The sequence below is a fragment of the Dromiciops gliroides genome, chromosome 2, assembly GCF_019393635.1.
Source record: "Dromiciops gliroides isolate mDroGli1 chromosome 2, mDroGli1.pri, whole genome shotgun sequence".
In the NCBI taxonomy this organism is placed as follows: Eukaryota; Metazoa; Chordata; class Mammalia; order Microbiotheria; family Microbiotheriidae; genus Dromiciops; species Dromiciops gliroides.
In genome coordinates, this window is record NC_057862.1 from 138,372,368 (window position 1) to 138,393,695 (window position 21,328).

The 21,328-nt window shown below is 40.2% G+C and overlaps 1 protein-coding gene across 1 annotated transcript in view; it reads right to left on the reverse strand.

Annotated features, from left to right (window-relative positions):
• PCSK6 (proprotein convertase subtilisin/kexin type 6) overlaps positions 1-21,328 on the reverse strand; it is a 260,225-nt gene that overhangs the window by 12,322 nt on the left and 226,575 nt on the right. Inside the window, exon 19 of the mRNA XM_043985253.1 lies at positions 11,670-11,773. Coding sequence (XP_043841188.1) covers positions 11,670-11,773 — 104 coding nt within the window. The remainder of the gene's footprint in view (positions 1-11,669; positions 11,774-21,328) is intronic.

Sequence of the window (21,328 nt, forward strand, 5' to 3'; positions counted from 1 at the left end):
AATTAAAAAAAAAAAATTAAAAATAAAAGGTGAGGGGGCAGCTAGGTGGCGCAGTAGATAAGGCACCGGCCCTGGATTCAGGAGTACCTGAGTTCATATCTGGCCTCAGACACTTGACACTTACTAGCTGTGTAACCCCGGGCAAGTCACTTTACCCCCATTGCCCCACCAAAAAAAATTAAAAAAATAAAATAAAAGGTGAATTCACAACCATTGAAGATTAAATTAAAAAAAGAGATATTGAAGGGGCTAGAGGAATACCATCATGGCAGAAGCTCTGCAATGGAGGGTTCTATACTTAGCTCTGTGTTGTTTAACATTTCTCTCAATGACTTAGACAAAGGCAGGCAGATGACATAAATATGAGGTTAGCTAACATATTAGATGACAAAGTCAGGATCCAATAGGATCTTGAAGGGGTAAAGAATTGGACTGAAACTAATAAGATGAAATTCAATAAAGATAAATGTAAAGTATTATGCTCAGGCACAAAAAAAATCAATTTCACAAGTAGAAGATGGGTGAGATAATAGTTTTTATGACAAAGATTTGAGGCTTTTAGAGCATAGCAAACTCAATGAGTCAGAAGTATGTTATAGAAGCCAAAAAAGCTAATATGATCTTGGGCTGAATTAAGAGGTACATAGCTTCTAGGAATAAGGAAGGTCTCAGAATTTATTTGGAGTATTGTGTTCAGTTCTGGGGGCCATAGGTTAAGGGTAATATTGATAAGCCAGAAAGTGTCCAGAGGAGGAGAATCAGATTGGTGAAGGGCCTTGAATCCACACCTCAATAGAGACAGAAACAGAAGCAATATTGTTATTGAAGTATCACATGGATTTAATTAGAAAAGAGTTGGGGAATTCAAGAAACATGATACTATTGGTACAGAAAGACACATGATATAGTAAGAATGAAGGACTTGAATTAGCTGAATTATTTCTTTTCCAAGAACAGTTTAGCTGATTATTTTTATACTTAATGATTCAATTCAACTCAACAAAATGTTAATAATAATCTTATCCTTCAAAATGCGGAAGAACCAATGAAGGAAAATGCTATTCTTAGCCTGAATTTGACTAACAAAGAGGAGCTGGTTGCTGTGGTACAAATGATAGAATCTGGGGCAGCTAGGTGGTGCAGTGGATAAAGCACCAGCCCTGGATTCAGGAGGATCTGAGTTCAAATTTGGCCCCAGACACTTGACACTTACTAGCTGGGTGACCCTGGGCAAGTCACTTAACCCTCATTGCCCCGCCCCCAAAACAATGATGGAACCTTAGATAGAAATGACTACTTCCCCTTAGAATTTATGGTAGAGAAAGGAAAAACTGAGTACAGCCTGCCAAGTACTTAATGATCAGGAGAATTGTTTTAAAATATTCCAGAGAAAAGATGGGTAGGATGCCATGGTCTAAAATTCTATAGAATGAGTTGGTGCAAGAAGGCTTGGAAGTTCTTAAGAATGAAATTCTGAAGACAGAGACGAACAGTTTGATGAGAAGAAAAAAAAGAGGAAGTGGTCTGTGGATGCTTGGGGAATTCATTGATCTACCTGGATTAAAAAAAAAAGACATTTAGAGGATGAAAATAAGATCAAATAACAGAGGATGAATTTAAAAGAGTGGTATCCTATAAAATAAAAAGCATACGTCAACAATGAAACCTTTTTTAAAAGCTAAATGGCTGGAAAGAGTAGCATCAAAAAAGTGCAATACCAGGGCAGCTAGGTGGCACAGTGGATAGAGCACTGGCCCTGGAGTCAGGAGGACCTAAGTTCAAATCTGGCCTCAGACACTTGACACTTACTAGCTGTGTGACCCTGGGAAAGTCCCTTAACCCCAAATGCCTCACCAAAAAAAAAAAAAAAGAAGAAGAAGAAAAGAAAAGAAAAGAAAAGAAAAAAGTGCATCACCATGGCTTGGGCTGGATGGGATACTAATAAATGACAATAAAGCGTAATGATAACTGTGAGAGAAGGCCAAACCATTTGACACTTATTTTTCTTCTCTTTTCTCTGCTGAGGTAAGTGATCTTTGAACAGGAAAGGACAGAACAAACATGACCAGTAAGGAGATGAAACCCAAGATAGGTAGGGGTATAATAAGAGAGTATCTGGCTACTCTGGATGTGTTCAAACAACCAGGCCTTGACAAACTATGTCCAAGGGCATGAAAAGGTCTGACAAATATTATTGCCAAGCTATATTGATTTATATAAATTGTATATATATATATATATATATATATATATATATACACACACATATGTATATATATACACATATGTATATATATACATATATATACACACACACATACACACACATACATATAATATATGAGTTATTTATGAGATTTGTGTTTATGAATGACATGAGTGATTTCTGATAGATCATGAAGAACAGAAGAGGTGTGACAGGCCTGATAGAATATAAATATTGTTCTGATTTTCAAAAAAATGAAGAGAGTGAAGTCCAGAAATCATAGCTATGAGGATTGGACTATTGCTATGCCCTAGATGACAGAAGTGATTCCATATTTGATCACTGACTAAATGGCAGATATGCCAGGAAATTCCTATTACTGAACATTATTCAATAACTGGTTTAGTCAGCTTCATTTAGATAAGCAATACAAGGCTATCCTGATCATAATCAGTTCAACGAACCTCATCTAATCCATGTATACAAAGTTAACAAACTTTTCTAATCACAATGAAAGTATGGAGGGTTTGTAGTCTGGGCCACTCACGGATTGACTGCCTGAAGGTCCCCTCCCACTTGGTCCCTACGAGTCTGCCCAGCAACAATAATCAGATATAAGGGCAGAGACCCAGAGCTCTATATTCTTTTTTTTTTTTTTTTTTAGTGAGGCAATTGGGATTAAGTGACTTGCCCAGGGTCACACAGCTAGTAAGTGTTAAGTGTCTGAGGCCGGATTTGAACCCAGGTACTCCTGACTCCAGGGCTGGTGCTCTATCCACTGCGCCACCTAGCTGCCCCCTGGAGCTCTATATTCTTGACTGGGACACACATCCCCACTGCCTGTGGACCTGAAAGGCCACATTTGAATATCTATGAGTAATGAACTATCTTGGTTGTTATCCTTTGAGTGCTTGTGCTTCTTCTTAGTATCTTACCCATGATTTCCTCAAAACAGTCCAATGAGATTGACTGACTCCTGGCAGAATTTTAGAATATTTTATTAAGGAAATGGTGAGTGAAGATCTAAAAATGGAAGTAGTGATCACCAAAATTCTAGATGGCTTCATCATAAACAAATTGTGCTAGACAAACCTCATTTCCTTTCTTGGCACAATTACTAAACTGACAGATCAGTAAAATGTTGTAAACAGAATTTACTCAGAATTTAGCAAAGCATTCATGTTAATTCTAGCAGACAAGATGGGGAAATAAATGCTAGATTATACAGTTAGTTGGATTACAAACTGGTTGAATGGCTAGACTCAAAGAGTAGTCATTAATGGTTTGATGTCTACTGGGAAGTAAGTCTTTGGTAGAATGCCCCAGGATTATATGCTTGGCTTGGTGCTGTTTCGTATTTAAAAACAAAATAATAACACAGAAGAAGGAAAAGATGGTATATTTGTCACATTTCAAGATAACACAGAACTTGGATGTTCTCAACAAGCTAAAATATTGAAATTAATAAAATAAGATGACTACAAAATGTACACTCTTATACTTGTATTAAAAAAATCAACCACGTGAATACAAATAAAGAGAAATGTGGCTAGACAGAAGGCCATCTGGAAAAGGTCTAGGGATTTCACTGGGCTGCAAACTACATATGAATCAACAGTGTGATATAGAAACCAAAAAAGCCAATTCTGTCTCAGGCTGCATTAAAGAGAGATACATAAATAGGCAGGTGATAGTTTTATTGGTCTCTGTCCAGTTCAGACTGCATTTGGAGTATTATGTTTAATTTTAAGGAGGACAATTATAAACTTGGGAGTATCTGGGGCAAATAGAAGAGTGAAAGAGCTTGAGAGTATTCTGTATATGAATCAGCTGAAGGAAGTGGAAACATTTAGGGTAGAGCAGAAAAAAAAAAAACTTAGGTGAGACACAATGGTTGTCTTCAAGTATCTGAAGATCTGTCTTGTGGAAGAGTGATCAGGCATGTCCTGCTTGGTTCCTGAGGACAGAACTAAGAGCAATAGGTAAAATTTGAAAAGAGGGAGATTGAGGTTTAAGGTAGGGAAAAACTTCCTAACAATTTGAATTATTCTAACGTGAAATAGGCTGCTTCGGTGGGTAGTAGTAGGAGTTTTCTCCTTCCTAAGTGTCTTCATGCACAGACTGGATAATCACTGAAATATAGAGCAGGTTTCTGTTCAGGTACAAGATGGATTAGAGGGCCTCAAAGAGATAGTTCTGCTTCTGAGGCAACCTCCCTATCCACTACACTATGCTGTCTCATTTCTAGAGTATTGAGTTGAGATTTCTTTTCCATTTATTAAAAGTAGACATGGAGCTGAGTGTGGTGGGGCACTTCTGTGAACCCTGTTACTGGAAAGGCAAAGGCGGGCAGATCTCTTGAGTTTGAGAGTTCTGAGCTGCAGTGGACCACGCTAATCACGTGTCTGAACTAGGTATGGTATCAGTGTGGATGAATCTTAAAAAAATAAAAATAAAAGAGAATTTTAAATGGAGAGACTCCAGTGAAGGAGAGTCAAAATGACTTTATGGGAAATTGATGAAGGAGGAAAAGTTAACAGAAAACTTAAAGAAGACTAAAAGGTAACTTGAGGGGGCAACTAGGTGGCACAGTGGATAAAGCACCAACCCTGGATTCAGAAGGACCTGAGTTCAAATATGACCTCGGACACTTGACACTTACTAGCTGCATGACCCTGGACAAGTCACTTAACCCTCACTGCCCTGCAAAAAAAAAAAAAAAAGTAACTTGCTCCTTAAGCACATGAAGGATACAAGAAGGATGCTATTGAATTATTCCCTATCTCTCAAGAGACCCAAAGCAAGAGGAAGCCCAATTAAACTCACTGGATTATAGTTTTATACAAAGAATCTTTGTGGTACACTCCTAAATGATGAAACAATGGCCAGACAGGTAGAGTATTGGAATTGCCAAGCCTGAAGAGTTTGTAAATGAGAAAACCAGGTTTAGGTATTGACTTGTCTAGAGGGAAAAAACCTGGGGCAGCTAGGTGGCGCAGTGGATAAAGCACTGGCCCTGGATTCAGGAGGACCTGAGTTCAAATCCGACCTCAGAAACTTGACCCTGGGCAAGTCACTTAACCCCCATTGCCCTGCCAAAACAAACAAACAAACAAACAAACAAACAAAACTTGCTGTAGATGATCTCTTGAGATCACTGTTCAGTTTTATGATTGTGGTAAAACTTAGAGATGCAAGATCATGTACCTCCCAGGGTCCTATGTACTAGACAATGCTATTCTACTATGTCTAGCTGCTAGGGAAAAGATTCTAAGACTAGTTGGCATCAACGCTAGAATACAGAAAAAGGCCATTGATGATTGAGAAACAATGTTACCAATGACCTAAGAAAGAAAGTAGGTCTAGAAATGTATATATGAATGGTGGAGGAATAAGTAAAAAGTTTAGAAAGGAAACATAGCTAACTATATTTATATTGATTGGAATTTGAATAAGAAAGAGAAGAATTTTCTTAAGGGAGTCTAAGTCAGCTTTCTTGTATGCTTACCAAGAATATCAATGAATAGTTTAGAGTTAGTCCCAGGAAATGAACCACATGTGATGAATGGGATTCAAGCCAGCGAACATGAATTGCTTAGAGATTTTACTATCATCATAGCAGACTATATTCCCTTAAGGGTATGCATAAGAATTAAATGCAAATAATCCTATTTCTGTAAAATTATGAAAGCCAAACCCAAAGGAATGTGGAATGAATTCAAGAAAACTAATGGAATTCAATGGTGTCTAGGATTTGCATTTGGCAAACAAGGAGGTAGTTAGGATCAGAGGGGCACAATGAGAAAATTTTCTTTTACCAGGATTTCTACCAGCCTCTTGCATTCTGGTAATCCCTCATGCGATCACAGTAACAGGATAACCATTACAGTTTTCCTAGAGCATCCTTTTGTTCATCATATGAGATGACTCATTCTTTGGCATGCCTAGGAAAACTTTCAAATTATTCAAATTATTTGGGTGCAAGAGAGACAGCATAGTGTAGTGGATAGGGAGGTTGCCTCAGAAGCAGAACTATCTCAATTTAAGATACTGATATATACTCTCTTTGTGATATTTAACTTCTCAGTTCCCCAGGTCACTCCCTAAGACTATAGGTTGCAGAACAATTGTTGATCTGCATTGCCTAATAGAAGGAGTTGACTTTCTGGGGGTCCTTTTTGTCAATGAAATCATAGGTTTGGCCTAAGAAAAAGAAAAGACAAATAAGCCTTAGAAATGGCTTCCTGACATAGAAGTAATATTTGATTCAAAATGGCACTGGGTGAACTCACAGTGACTAAGTTTCTTTATTCCAGATTGGCAAGGTTGACATGTAACCAACCTATTGTTCATCTTTGTTTGTTGCTACTTAGGCCACACGTGGATAGAAATAATGAAAATTGGACTCTAGACAGGGTTAGTGGTTTTTTATTCTTAAGACTTATAGTAGTAGCTCCTTACAAATGTTGAAAGAAAAAGTGATTTGTTTTTTTCCATCAAACAACTATACTCAAGGGCCCATAGTTATATTCCTCAATCTCTCTAGGCATTTCCCCTGGGCTCACCATAACAGAAATATCTCTGGTATGTCTAGTCAAGGGACTGAAATATAGTGACACTATCATTACCATCTAAGACTCCCCAAAGAGTAAGCACAAAGGGATTTTAAAACTTGCATGGACCATTAGACCTAGGCACAGGTGTTCAATTGAATAACTGCAGACTCAGATGTTCTAGAAGGCCATGCCTCACAGATTCAGAGTAATGGACAAACAAGAGCTGTGGAAGGATCTCAAAATCTGACATTAAGACAGCATCTGACCTCCAAATACCATCCAAGAGATTAATGATGATAGACTGTGAGCTGGCTAAAGAACAAGAAAGGAAGATTTGCCAGCAGAATGTTTCAGGTTGGAAAGACATTAACTGGAGACAGTCCCTAGATTTCAGTTAGAGCAACCCTTCAACCATGGCACTGGATTAAAAAAAAGGAGGAAAGGCAACAGAGAGCACAGTTTTCAAGCTTACAGATGCTGCTATATTGGGTGTGACAAAAGATAATGAGGAGTGATCAGGAGCAATGCAGTGAGATTCTGAAATGACTGCATGACTAGAGAAAGGATAAAAGAGGTGAAATGAGAACACCCTGCCACACTCAGAACATTATCCATGATAAAAAATCTTTTTAGGCAGCAGGATTAAAGTTAGCATGCAATTCCACTGATGGCAATTTTGGAATCTGCATTTCAAAAAAAACCCAAAACCCCCAACAAAATCCACACCTCAAATAAAGTGGTAGTTCAAAAAAGACAATGGAAGGGAAGAGTACAGGTGGTTAAAATTTCCTTCACCTGAAATTCAGCATTCTCCACAGCAGCCTGCAGGGCCGAATCTATTAAGATTCTTCTTAATCAACAGGGGATAAAGAAAGAGTCATTGGTCATAGGAAAACAGTAATTAAAAGAGAGTGGAATCTGAAATCACCTTTTAGAGTTGGGCAGGATAAATGAATTCAATGTCCATGTTTGATGACTGGGTTGAAAATCAGAATCTTAATTTTTCCAGTAAGCTTCATATATATATGTCATCATATTTCAAGAAGAAAAGGTTAGCTCATACTAGAGTATTAAAAGAACTTCTTGACATTCATTCATTCACTGAATATTTCTTGAACAGCTTTTTCAGTCTGTTCAAGACACTGATAGGCATTTTGAGGAATACCAGAGCTAACACACCATGCCCCTTGCTCTCACAGAGCGGGGGAAGCAATCAGACTTGTACACAAATAATTATAAGACATACTATATTTGTGAAAGTGAATTACAGTAAAATAGTTGTAAAGTGCTAAGGAAGTTGGAAATAATGATTAAAGGAAGGCTTCAGGGAAGACATGGTATTTGATTTGGATCTTGAAGGATTAAAGGAATTGGAAAGGCAGAGCTGGAGGGAAGAGCATTTCAAGCAGAGGGAATAGTGTGAACAAAACTGGGAAAAGTTGAGGTGTGCTTAGAGAATGGTGACTAATCCAGTTTAGTTAGAAAAATAGGTGAAGACCAAATTATGGAGAGCCTTGACTGCTGGGCAAAGGGAATCCTACACTAAGTATGAAACTGGGAGCCATTAAAGACTTTTGTGTAGAGAGTAGCAAGAGAAATTGTACCTGGCTACCATGTTACTGGAAAGAGCTGAAAGAGATTATGAGGAGTTAGAGGTTTATAGGAATAAGGACTAGATTTGTGATTTCATTGGCACGGGGAGGAAACTTCCAGATGAGGAAACTTCTATCGATGCCGATTGGCACCTTGTCTTCAACTTATAGTGTTAGAGACTTGCCTGGAGCACTGAAAGATTAAGTGATGTGCCCAGAGTATATAGCCAATATGCATGAGAGAGGACCAGAACCCAAGGTTTGAGGCTGGCTCTCTATCCACTAAGTGACTTGCCCAGAGTCACACAGCTAGTAAGTGTCAAGTGTCTGAGGCCGGATTTGAACTCAGGTACTCCTGAATCCAGGGCCGGTGCTTTATCCACTGTGCTATCTAGCCGCCCCTACATTAGTATTTTCTTCAATTTCCAGAGTAGTTTTTCTTTAATAGCTTCTACATGCTTGACACTGTAAACTGTTATTGAAGTTATGGAGGAGCATTATGATTAAAGGGACCAATGTAGAAGATGGTTTAACTGGCTGTTCATTTTCACAAAATGAATGGTACCACATACATAATTTCACTCTTTATAACCACTTCACACTGAGGGTAGGGAGTGGGGAGTGGGAAGAGTATCTTAGGTTTCAGTCTTGGCTATCTTCCTATTTAATTCTGCAATCTTACCCAAGAAAATTCCTTTCTGTACTCAGTTTCCACATTTTGAAAATGCAGATAACACCCAGGTCTGTAAGCTGTGACCTATTTAAGTCAGAATATGTGCAAGGTCAGACAAGAGAAAGCACATCAACTCTCCTGGGTTCTTCAGAAGAAAGGCATGATATGAGTGGTTATTTTGCTGAATTATAATTCTTAAACTCCAACTTCAGTGAAAGTGCACCATAATGAGGATTCTGGTAAACAGAGATATAAGATCATGGGTTATGTAAAATATAATGACCCTGAGGCAACAAGAAAAGGGGGTGAGGAAGCCTAGAAAACTCAACCTGACCTGAAATAGATTTCAATCCACGATACAATTTTATGTTTATGTAATTCTATATACACCTCAACAGATGCAAACCTGCTAAGATATTATCTTCTTTAATACTTCAAAAAACGGACTTTATCAGTGCTAGTACTCCTTTCATGGATGCAGATTACAACTCCTCTATACCTTCTTTATAAATTTTCCTAAATTGTGGACAAAGGGAATCTATTACCTAGTGGCCAGTCTTTTGGTGATGAGTTTCTTTGAACTTATCTAGGTTGTCCCTTGCCAAGCACATATTTGAACATTTTCTGCATTTTCCATGCCTTCTGCTGCCAAGTACAAATTCAGTTTAGCTTTCTTTCCCTGTAGGGTTCCTCAACCCAAAGTCCTAATATGCCACTGGAGTACTCAGAAACACAAGAGATCCCCAGCTTCAGGAAATAGAGGCAGTAGAGGTCATGTACCATAGGTATTTCACATCTGATAGAGATCCTGAGATTCAGAACACCCAAGTTATCAGAAGGTCTGTATTTACTGACTTAGAAATTGGGAGTCATGTGCTTGTTCCTCATATTGGTTATCTGATGGTTGTGCCTCATAACCAACATCCTGAGATGAAGCTATAGAGCCAGTGCCAAGTGTGAGTTCCCCGCTTTGTTTCCTCAAGAAACGGTATGTTTCCTTGATGAAACAGTATCTAGTCAGCAGGTATTTATTCATTCAGATGCCAACTCCATCAGATGTTTGATGTTAACAAGCTATGGAAACAGAAGCTTCTCTCTTGCATTGACACTGTGCTCAGTCATCACAGACCCTGGAGGACTGGGGTTGAGGTTGGTGGACAAGACCCAATCAACTGTTTCTTTCCTTAATCTTAATGAACCTTCTCTTGACCCTGCTATCCCCTCAAGCTATTATCTCATGACTCTCCTCACTCTCACTGACAAAGTCCTAGAAAGAGTCTCCTATTTTGGTTGCCTCAATTTCCTTACTACTAACTTCTCCATCACTTAAAATCAGATTTCTAATCCTGCCACTCTACTAAAAGGGTTCTGTCTAGGGTTTCCAAGGAGAACTACTAAATTCCATGGCCATTTCTTAGTTTTCATTCTCCTTAACCTCTCTGCAGTTTATGGTCCTGTTGACCACCCCTTAAGTCCCCACTCTTAAATAGTTTACTATATTCCACTGCATAGCATGTACAGAAAAGTAAGTGTCTGAGGTCATATTTGAACTCAGGTCCTCCTGACACCAGGGCCAGTGCTCTATTTACTGCACCACCTAACTGCCCCCTGTGTACTCTATATTCCAGCCAAACTGGTCTATCAGCTGTTCCAAGAACATAACATTCCAAGTGCTGCCTCTGTACATCTGTAGAAGTCATCTCCCATGCATGGAAAGTATTCCCTCCTCATCTCAACGTCACAGAATCTTTACCAGGCACCTGTCATGTCCTTTGCCATCCCCTTAGCCTTTAATGCTCTCTCCTACCTCAAGCTACCTTTTATCCGCTCATTTCCGTACATGCTATGTAGTAGAATATAGTACACTATTTGAGAGTGGGGAATGTTTCATTTTTTTCTTTGGATCCTCAGCATCTAGGCAGTGTCTTGTACACAGTAGGCACTTAATAGCAGGTTGGATTGAATCACTAGGACTTCCTAGATTTTGGGCTCTCCCGGCAAAAGAAGTTAGAAACCCAGGGTGACCTTTACACCATGATGAGGCATCAGAATAGGATTGTAGATAAGGAATGAGAGTTTGCCAACTATTTTACATAAAATTGAATCCAGTAGATATCTGTACAGTCATAAATGTGCCACTCTATTCTTTGGAAAGTTAATAATTTTAACATAAAAAATCTCTAGAACTGTGTCTATTGGAACAAAATGTTCAAAGGGAAAACACATTAAAAAAAATGGAAGTTAGGTTTCAAAAAGCCATTGCATTCACTATCATAATCCCCAAATGCCTTTAAGCCCTCTCAATCTTTAAAAGACATTCTGAAATCAAAGCCATTTAGTTATTAGCTGCATTCAGCATCAAGTCGGGAGCTTCAAGGAAAGAGAGACTCATTAGCAGTTAGCATTTATTTCACAGATGGGAAACAGACACTGCTTGGTTTGGTTTATAGTACTTGGAAGGCTAAGCAGGGCAGCTCAAAGTGTACCTTTGTGTCTTAAAGCGACAATAAATGTTGAAGTTCATGAACCACTACTCTATTTTTTTGGATTTTGGAATAGTAAGCCTATTTACCTGCTGCTAATTCAGTTTATTACTGTTGATCGCAATGAAATAAAAGCCTGCTTGCAGATAATTAACTTACCTACACATGTTTGACAGGTTGAATGGCACTTCTCACATTTGATCAACTCAGAATTGAAGTATGTGCCTGGTGCACAGTCTGGAATGCAGCTACCTCCTGCTAGACTGTTGAAGGGAACAAAGGACAGAATTTAACATTTGTACCCAAAGTTTTGCCCTCAAACATCTTTCATTGGGAGGAAATTAAAGTTCTTCACAAACATCTATTTTTCCCACTTAACAATTTAGAGACAATGAAAGACAAGATGCTATCACAAACTGGGGCAGTGGCCAAGTCTGAACTGGCAGTCTTCAGGGCCAGTGCCTGTTCTAACCAAAAGCTTGTGGTTCAGTGGAAATAGTGACGGATTTGGACTCAGAGGACCTTGGTTCAGCTCCCAGCTCTGCAATACTGCTTGGATAAACTTGGTCAAATTGCTTACATTTTCTGGGCCTTAGTTTCACCTGTAAAATAAAGTGGTTGAACCAGATGACCTCCAAGTTCTCCTCTAGCACTGAACCAGTCATCCTTTAATGAATGCCATGGACAAAACATCTTGGCTCTGGTAAACTTCAGCTCTCCCCCACAATGGGGCTGTCCCTTTCTAAGCTTTCCCAATGCTGAACTGACACAATCTCTATTGAAATGTTGAGAGTGACAGAGGCTTTAAACCTAATTTCCAGCAACCGTATCTTCTATTGCTTTCTGACAATCTCTTCTAACCATTTTTTCCTAAACTTCAACCATAATCTCAAAGACTAATGACTCAAATATTGTTACTTATTTATACTCAGATGAAGCAGTCATCCCTTGCTTCTAAGCCATGAATCCCATTTTAGCATTTATGGAACAGAGGTGGTAGTGTTGAGGGATGGAAATAATAATTAACTATACTATGTTAATGCCTGTCTTCAGGAAGACTGTATCCACTTAAATACCAATTCATCCCCAGAGGACACTTTTTGTCATGTTCAAGTTAGATTTGGGTAGTAGGAAAAGAGAACCATGGCCTGGGATAACCCCAAGACCTTCCTCTAGGTAGAAAGCCTAGTCTGTAAGACTCACGAGAAGACAGGGGGGTACAAGTGCTATTAGAACACAGGTCCATTTTAGGAAGGGACCCAATGTCAGGTTCAGACCAGGCCTAAAAGTCAACAAATTTACCATGGAATTCAGTCATAAGAATCAGTCCAAGTAGGGGGCAGTTGGGTGGCACAGTGGATAAAGGACCAGGGCTGGGAGAACCTAAGTTCAAATCCAGCCTCAGCCACTTGACACTTTACTAGCTGTATGACCCTGGGCAAGTCACTTCACCCCAATTGCCCCGAAAAAAAAAATTAAGAGAACACAAGAATTAGTCCCAGGGGCTTAGAGCAAGAGAAAGAGAAGTGAGGATCTCAGTTCAAGGTAGGCTGGAGGGCAAGTGAGTTTTTCTAGGAACCTGAAAAGAGTATGTTATATTTGTGTGTCTGCTAGTGCCAAGCAATAGCAATAGGTGTATGAAGATATGCAGGCTGGTCTCTCTACTAGTAGAGAAAGTAGGACTTCTTTCCCTCTAGTTTATCATGAAAAAGGGAGTGTTCCTTCAAAGAAAGTAATGTTTCAAAGTAGAAATAAAGAGGAAAAACAAACTAAAGAGACAGTGAGGACATCCTAACCTGTGTTAGGAGTTTGAAAGGTAGAACGACACAGAAAAGGGAGGACTCTTTAACCTCTGGTAGAAGGAAGGAAGCAAGCATTTATTAAATATCCAATGTGTCTGGCATGGCGCTATTTTTCTTATCTGATCCTCATAATAACCTACCTGGGAGGTAGGTTCTATTATTATCTCTACTTTATAGTTGAGGAAACCGAGGAAGGGGTTAAGTGACTTGCCTAGGGGTCACACAGCTACTATGTGTCTGAAGTAGGATTGGAACTCAGGCCTTCCTGACTTCAGTCCTAGTACCTGGTGCTGGGAAATAGTTTTGAAGCTCTTCCTCAAAAAAGCTGCTGGGGCAGCTAAGCAGTACATTGCTAGAGTACTGGGCCCGAAGTCAGGAAGAACTGAATTCTAGCTGGGTGACCCTGGGCAAGTCACTGAACCTTTGTCTGCCTAAGATTCCTCAACTTTTAAATGAAGATAATAACAGCATATTCCTCACAGGACAGTTGTGAGAATCAAATGAGATAATATTTGAAAAGTGATTAGCACAGTGCCTAGCACATAGTAGTTGTTCATCCTTCATTTTTTTTTGTTTGTTTTTTTAATTTTGTGGGGCAATGGGGGTTAAGTGACTTGCCCAAGGTCACACAGCTAGTAAGTGTCAAGTGTCTGAGGCCAGATTTGAACTCAGATACTCCTGAATCCAGGGCCGGTGCTTTATCCACTGCGCCATCTAGCTGCCCCCATCCTTCATTTTTGAAGAGTATCAGTGACATTATAGGGTGATAATCTTTTTTTTTTTTTTTTGGTGAGGCAATTGGGGTTAAGTGACTTGCCCAGGGTCACACAGCTAGTCAGTGTCAAGTGTCTGAGGCTGGATTTGAACTCAGGTCCTTCTGAATTGAGGGCTGATACTCTATCCACTATGCCACCTAGCTGCCCCATGGGGTGATATCTTGACTCAAGCATGAATTGTATTAAAATGAGGCAGAGTTGCACAAAGTCATCGGCCTCACTTTGTCTTCCAGAGACATTGAAGTTCAGTGGTGAGGCAGAAGACAACTGGTGATGGCCCAGGATGCAGTAGATGACCCTGGCATCTTCGATGTCTGACCAAGTTCTAAGCCTCCATAGCACCTGCTTCAGCCACCTTCATGAAACAAATTGTTATCTGCCCATTCTACCAGGGAAAGTCTTCGCATGCTTAGGGTAGAGATTTCCCTAACTCACCAATGGGCCTGAGGACTGTCAGTTACCCTCAACCTATTTTAGCCTATCTGCTGAGATGGCTTCTGGGAGTCACTGTCACTTGCATGTAGTAGGTGCTTAATAAATGCTTGTTCCTTTTCCTTCCCCTTCCTTTGAAGGATAGACCTGGACCCTCTGAGAAGGTCCAAAAAAATGATAACAATGCCACCGAGAAGCCTTCTCATATTTATATGATAACATCTAGTATCCAGAAAGACCTTAGAGGTCATCTAGTCAAATCTCTTCAACTTATAGATGAGGAAACTGAGAACCACAGGGGTTAAGTGATTTGACATGGGCTATAAGGGCAGAACGAGGTTTCAAACTCAGGTCTTCTAATCTCAAGTCCAACCAACTCTTTCTACTATTCCACAATGGTGGTTGGTGACTTCCAACTAAGAGTTATCTAAGTTACCATTTGTCAGATTGCCATGAAGAACAAAGAATTATTTTGCCTTCTTGAAACACATATTCAGGCATGAGTCCAGAGACTTATCAAACTGGATGACCACTGACCACTTTTGATTCACATGGGAACAAATACCATCAGAATAACCTAGAAAGCATTTCTAGTTCCATAGAAACCATTGTCAGGAAACTGAAGACCTTAGCAGCCTAGATGTCATTTTTTTCCCCTGTTTGTAATCATTGCTTCTGATTGAAGGTAGGAGATTCCATCGAAAAGGACAGATCTTCACTCATAAAACTCCTGTCACAGGCTTAAAAGATGTTTGAAAACTATATTTTGGATTTCTACATTATGGCTAACAACATGGGAATGAGGAGATGTTGGCTAGACTTGAAGTGAATCTGATGAGGGCTGGTAAAAATACATTTTTGTGGAGACATGATTCTGATCAACAAGGCTTTTAAAAGATGAAAATTGAGGGCAGAGGGTGGTATGTGAAAAATATCTACATACTTCTGCCAAAAGAGATACTAGTAAGAGTAAGTGGGTATAACATAGGAAAAAACTGTCAGTGAAAAGGACTGATTCAAAGGAAGCAATATTCAAGAAGAGCTGTAATAAAACTCATGACCTCAGATATCTACACAAAAATGCAAAGAATGTGCATAATAACAAGATAAGATATCCAAATGCAACAAAGTAATTTTGCTCTTATTGGTATCTCTAAGACTTGGTAGATTGGATTTATGCCTGGAATATGGCTATGGAAGAATATACCTTGTTTTTTTAAAAAAAGATTAGATAAAAGGGGAAATTGAATAGCAATTTAGGTTAGAGCAATAGTCCAAACCAAAGATGACTGCAGTAAGCTGACAGTGCAAGGGAATGCACACCATTACCATAAACAGATGAAGCTTTGGGGAAACTAGTGGAGTCAGACAAACCATTCATTTTCTGACATTCTCTATGGATTACTTTGTAATTTTATGCTGATCTACCCTCAAAGTCTCCATTCCTGGATCTGGCATCTTATTCTATGTTAGCCATTTGGACTTTGGTGCTTCTAGAGATAGCAGGCCCTGGATCCTGATTTAAAACCTACTCTTGTCCTCCCTTTCCAAATCCTGGTGATTACTATTATGATAGATTAGATTTATTTAAGCTTGGCCTTAAAAGTGAAGAACTAGGAACAATAAGTGGAATTTGTAGAGAGGCTTATTTACATCTGATAAAAGGGACAATTTCCTAAAATCATGCTGTTATTCAGTTATTTTTCAGTTGTGTCTGACTTTTCATGACCTCATTTAGGGTTTTCTTGGCCAATTTACTGGAGTGATTTGTGATTTGATTCTCCAGCTCATTTTATAGATGAGGAAACTGAGGCAAACAGGCTTAAGTGACTTTCCCAGGGTTACACAGCTAGTAAGTGTCTGAGGCTGGATTTGAACTCAGGAAGATGAGTCTTCCTGACTCCAGGTTCTGCACCATGCAGCTGTCCAAAAATGGAATGTGCTACCATACAAGACAGTAAGTTCACTGTCACTAAATGTCTTCAAGCAGAGGCTTGAAGAGGATGTTGTTGAGTGTATATTCAGATACAGGTTGAACTAGCTGTCGAATGAGGGTTCCTCCAACTCTAAGATTGTCTTTGACTACTGGGTCCATGTCATAGCTATCTTTGAAAAAATAGAGTCCCTAGTGCCCTAGGTTTGTTTCAGATTGGAGACCATTTTGGATTAGAAACAACTTCCCTTCCTCCCCTTCTACAGAGCTAGCTTGTAACAAGGCATTGAATCAGCTTGTCTTGATAAACATAAATCACAGAGAACAGAAGTCTTCGAGGAGAGAGTGGATGTCCATTTGTCAGTTATGATATAGAGAACATTCTTTTTTTACGCAGATTGAGAGTCCTTGAGGTGCCCCACAATTCTGAGATTTTGTGATTTCATGACCCTTTGATGCACCAGTTATTTTATGTGTTGATTTCTGAAATCTGCAATAATTTACTTCTTCAGGTTCATGATTGTGCTTCAATGTAAATGAAGTTTGCTTAAAACCCCCCTAAAGAAATAGGATTCTTATGGACTGTACTTGAAACCATCCTCATTCCCACCCCACTCCACCTCCCACTATCTTCATTACCAGCCTCATTTCACACCATGCTCTATGCTCTAGCCAAATTGGGTTATTTGCCATTGCTCTAACCCTTCTAGACTTTTAACTTTGCTCACTCTGTCCCTGATGTATGTACTGAATGCATACAAAAATTCTCATGCTTCTCAGTTAAGGGAATAGGTGCTACCCAATTCCTGAAGTTTTTATTGATCTTTCCAGCCACAAATAATGTCTCCTTCCTTTGAAATAATTTCAATAGGAATATCAAGGGCACTACTTTCCTCAGTCACTCAGACTCAAAATCTTGGCGTTATCCTCACTCATATCCAATCCAATGCCAAATCTAATAACTTTTCCCCCTTCACAACATTCCTAATATATGTCTCCTGTAAACTCCTACTCACCACTTTTCACTCGGGCTATTGCAATACTCTTTTAACTGGTCCCCCTGGTTCAAGTTTATCCCCACTTCAATGCATGCTCTGTGCCAAAGTTATTTTTCTAAAGTACAGATCTGACCGTGTCAAATCTACTACTCTCTACGTTTCAGTGATTCCCTGTTAGCTCCAGGATAAATTATAAATGAAGGCATCACAAACCCTTTATAATCAGGTCACTTCCCACTTTTCTAGTCTTATATTTTATTCTTTACCATGGATTCTATCATCCAGCTACACTGGCTGACTTGGGAATTCCTCACTCACTGTCTTCCATCTCCATGTCTTTGCCTGGGCCATCCTCCATACCTGGAATGTTCTCCTTCACCTCTGCCTCTTAGTATCCTTGGCTTCCTTCAAGACTCCATGTAAAGGCCATCTTATGCAGGAGGCCTTCCCAAGTCACCCAGCTGCCGGTGCCTTCCCTTTTCACATTACCTTTAATGTGCTCTATATATATCCTTTTTTTTTTTGGTGGGGCAGTGAGGATTAAGTGACTTGCCCAGGGTCATACAGCTAGTAAGTGTCAAGTATTTGAGGCCAGATTTGAACTCAGGTTCTTCTGAATCCAGGGCCAGTGCTTTATCCACTGTGCCACCTAGCTGCCCCCCCTATACATATCTTGTATGTACTTGGTGGAAACTGTGCCACCTAGCTGCCCCCCCATACATATCTTGTATGTACTTGGTGGTTGGTGTGTTGTTTCCCCCATTAGAATGTGAACTCCTCAAGAGCAGTGACCGTTCTGCTTCTTGAGTTTCTTTCCCCCCAGTGTTTAGGGTTGTGCCTGGCACTGAGTAAGCACTTAATAAATAAATACTTGTTGAATGACTGAATGCCCTCAAATGGCTTACACCTGAGTGGACACTTTTGATTCACTGTCCTATGCTGCCTTTCATAGTGGAGTCTACATCAGTGTTTGCTGAATTGAATGGAAGGCTACGACAAATCAGCATCTGTTTTTAGCATTCCTAAATGCTCTCCTCCACCTTTCAGGTTGGATATGTCCCCTTGTGGCCATCAATACAGTGGACACAAAGTCAGAACAATAAAAGAACTTGAAGGTTTCTTGGAGCTAAAAAAAAATGGGATTAGGGGTCTTAGTTAACATGACTAATAGAGAAACATGTTTTACATAGCTGCACATATATAACCTATATCAAATTGCTTGCCATCTTAGGGAGGGGGAAGGCAAGGCAAGGCTAATACGTCTACCCCTACCCTTGATTTTATTTCCTCCTATCTCCTCTTGGGCCTTGCTTTAACAATCTCAGCATGTCTTCTCTCTTCTCTCCCTCCCCACAAATATATCTAAATCTCTTCTTCACGAACTCATTCCCATCTGCCTAAAATGTACACAAAAATACACAGTTCTGTCTCCCTGGGATAAAAAAAAAAAATCTTCCTTTGACTTTTTTTTTTTTTTTGCAGGGCAATGAGGGTTAAGTGACTTGCCCAGGGTCACACAGCTAGTAAGTGTCATGTGTCTGAGGCCAGATATGAACTCAGGTCCTCCTGACTCTAGGGCTGGTACTCTATCAACTGAGCCACCTAGCTGCCCCCTTCCCATGACTCTTGAAGGCCATCTTTTAGTCTCATCCCTCTGGTAGAATGAAGTACTTGGAGGGCAGGGATTGCCTTTGTGTTTGTAGTTTTTTTTCTTTTGGGGCAATGAGGGTTAAGTGACTTGCCCAGGGTCACACAGCTAGTAAATGTCAAGTGTCTGAGGTCAGATTTGAACTCAGGTTCTCCTGAATCCAGGGCCATTGCTTTATCCACTGTGCCACCTAGCTGCCCCCTTGCTTTTCCTTTTGTAGTTAAATCTCTACTCCTCAGGTACAAGTGATTTAGTCATGTCTGACTCTTCAAGACCCTGAGGACCAGACTGTCCATGGGATTTTCTTGGCCAAGATACCGGAGTGTTGTGCCATTTCCTCGCCAGTGGATTAAGGCAAATAGAGGTTGTGACTTGCCCAAGTTCGCACAGTAGCCATCTGAGGCCAAATTTGAACTCAGGATTTCCTGAATCCAGGTCACTGAGCCACCTGGTTGAATCCTTAGGCACAGAGTAAGCATTGAATAAATGCTCATTCATTATTCATTTCCCTTTTCTGGGAAACTTCCTGAACAGAAGTCTATGCCCTAATGTATCTAGACTCTCAGCACCCACTCTGTCCTCCAGGCCTTGCAATCAGGCTTCCACCTCCTCTGCTCTATTGAGAGTACTTGCTCCAAGGTCACTAAATGACTTCCTCACGGTATAGTCCACATGCTGCTGCTGCTGACACCTCTCCTCTCCCCCAGAGACACCAGACTCTGATGTTTCCCCTCTCAAATCCTTCCATCTTCTGTACTGGTCCCTTGTCCTCTTCCCAACTCCTTTAGGTGAGTATTTCCCTGGGCTCTGCTCTCCAGGCCCTTCTCTTTTCCTTCTTTAGAAATTTCCTTAACCCCCGCGGCTTCAGTGATCCCCTCTATGCAGTCCGTACCTCTAGTGCCGCCCCCCCCATCATCAAGCTCCAGATAAAGCATCTCTCTGGGTATCCTCCCTCCCCCAATACCTCAAACTCAATATGCCCCAAATAAAGCTTATTAACTCTCCCGACCCCCAATCTGTGCATCCATTACTGTTTGGTACAGTCAGTCCCAGTATCTGCCAATCAATTTCCCAGGTTCAAAACCCAGGCCATATCTTTAACTCTTCCCCTTCTCCTTTATCTGAAATCTACTCGGTTACTAAGCCTTTGTCACACCTCTTGCTATGTTTCCTCCTTCCTATTCCCACTGCCACCACCCTCTTAGAAACTCTCATTATCACCCACTTAGACTACTGCAATAGTTTCCTAACACTGCCCTTTCTAATCCATCCTTCGTTATTACTGCCAGAATATTTTTTCTTATGCATAAATCTGGTTATGAAACTCCTTTGCTCTATCATTGGGTGCTGCCCCACTTTTTCAGCTATATATTGCTCCATTCCAAGCCAGATGAGACTACTCTACCCTGTAAACACAACCTATACTTTCCTCTGAGTGCCTCTGCTGGCATTATTCTTGTTTTTTTTTGGTGAGGCAATTGGGGTTAAGTGACTTGCCCAGGGTCACACAGCTAGTAAGTGTCAAGGGTCTGAGGCCGGATTTTGAACTCAGGTACTCCTGAATCCAGGGACAGTGCTCTATCCACTGCACCACCTAGCTGCCCCCTGCTGGCATTGTTCTTGATGCCCAGAATGTTCTCTCCACCCCAACTCTCTTTGCCTGCTGACTTCCTTTGATATCCATCTCAAATGCCACCTCCTTTGACATGCCTTTCCTGATTCCCCCATTTGGTAAGAACTTTCTCTTCCAGACTCTTGGATTTCACATGCTGTTTTGTTTGGTACTTCTCTGTGTGTGTATGTATGTATGTATGTATATGTGTGTATGTGTATATATATGTATATATATACACACACACATATACATATATACACACATATTTGATACATTTATAATACATATTTGGGGTGGGGTAATGAAGGTTAAGTGACTTGCCCAGGGTCACACAGCTACAAAGTGTCAAATGTCTGAGGCCGAATTTGAACTCAGGTCCTCTTGAATCCAGGGCCGGTGCTTTATCCACTGCAGCATGCAGCTGCCTCTTCTCTGATATATTTTTTAATGTTATTATTGTATAATGAGAGGCACTGTGGTATAGTGGAGAGCTGGCCTTGGAGTCAGGGAGATCTGAGTACAAGTACTACCTTTGACACATTTTTAGCTATGTAACTGTGGGCAAGTCACTTCTCAGTGTCTTGCAGTAAGAGTTGCTGATTTGCATTGGTTCA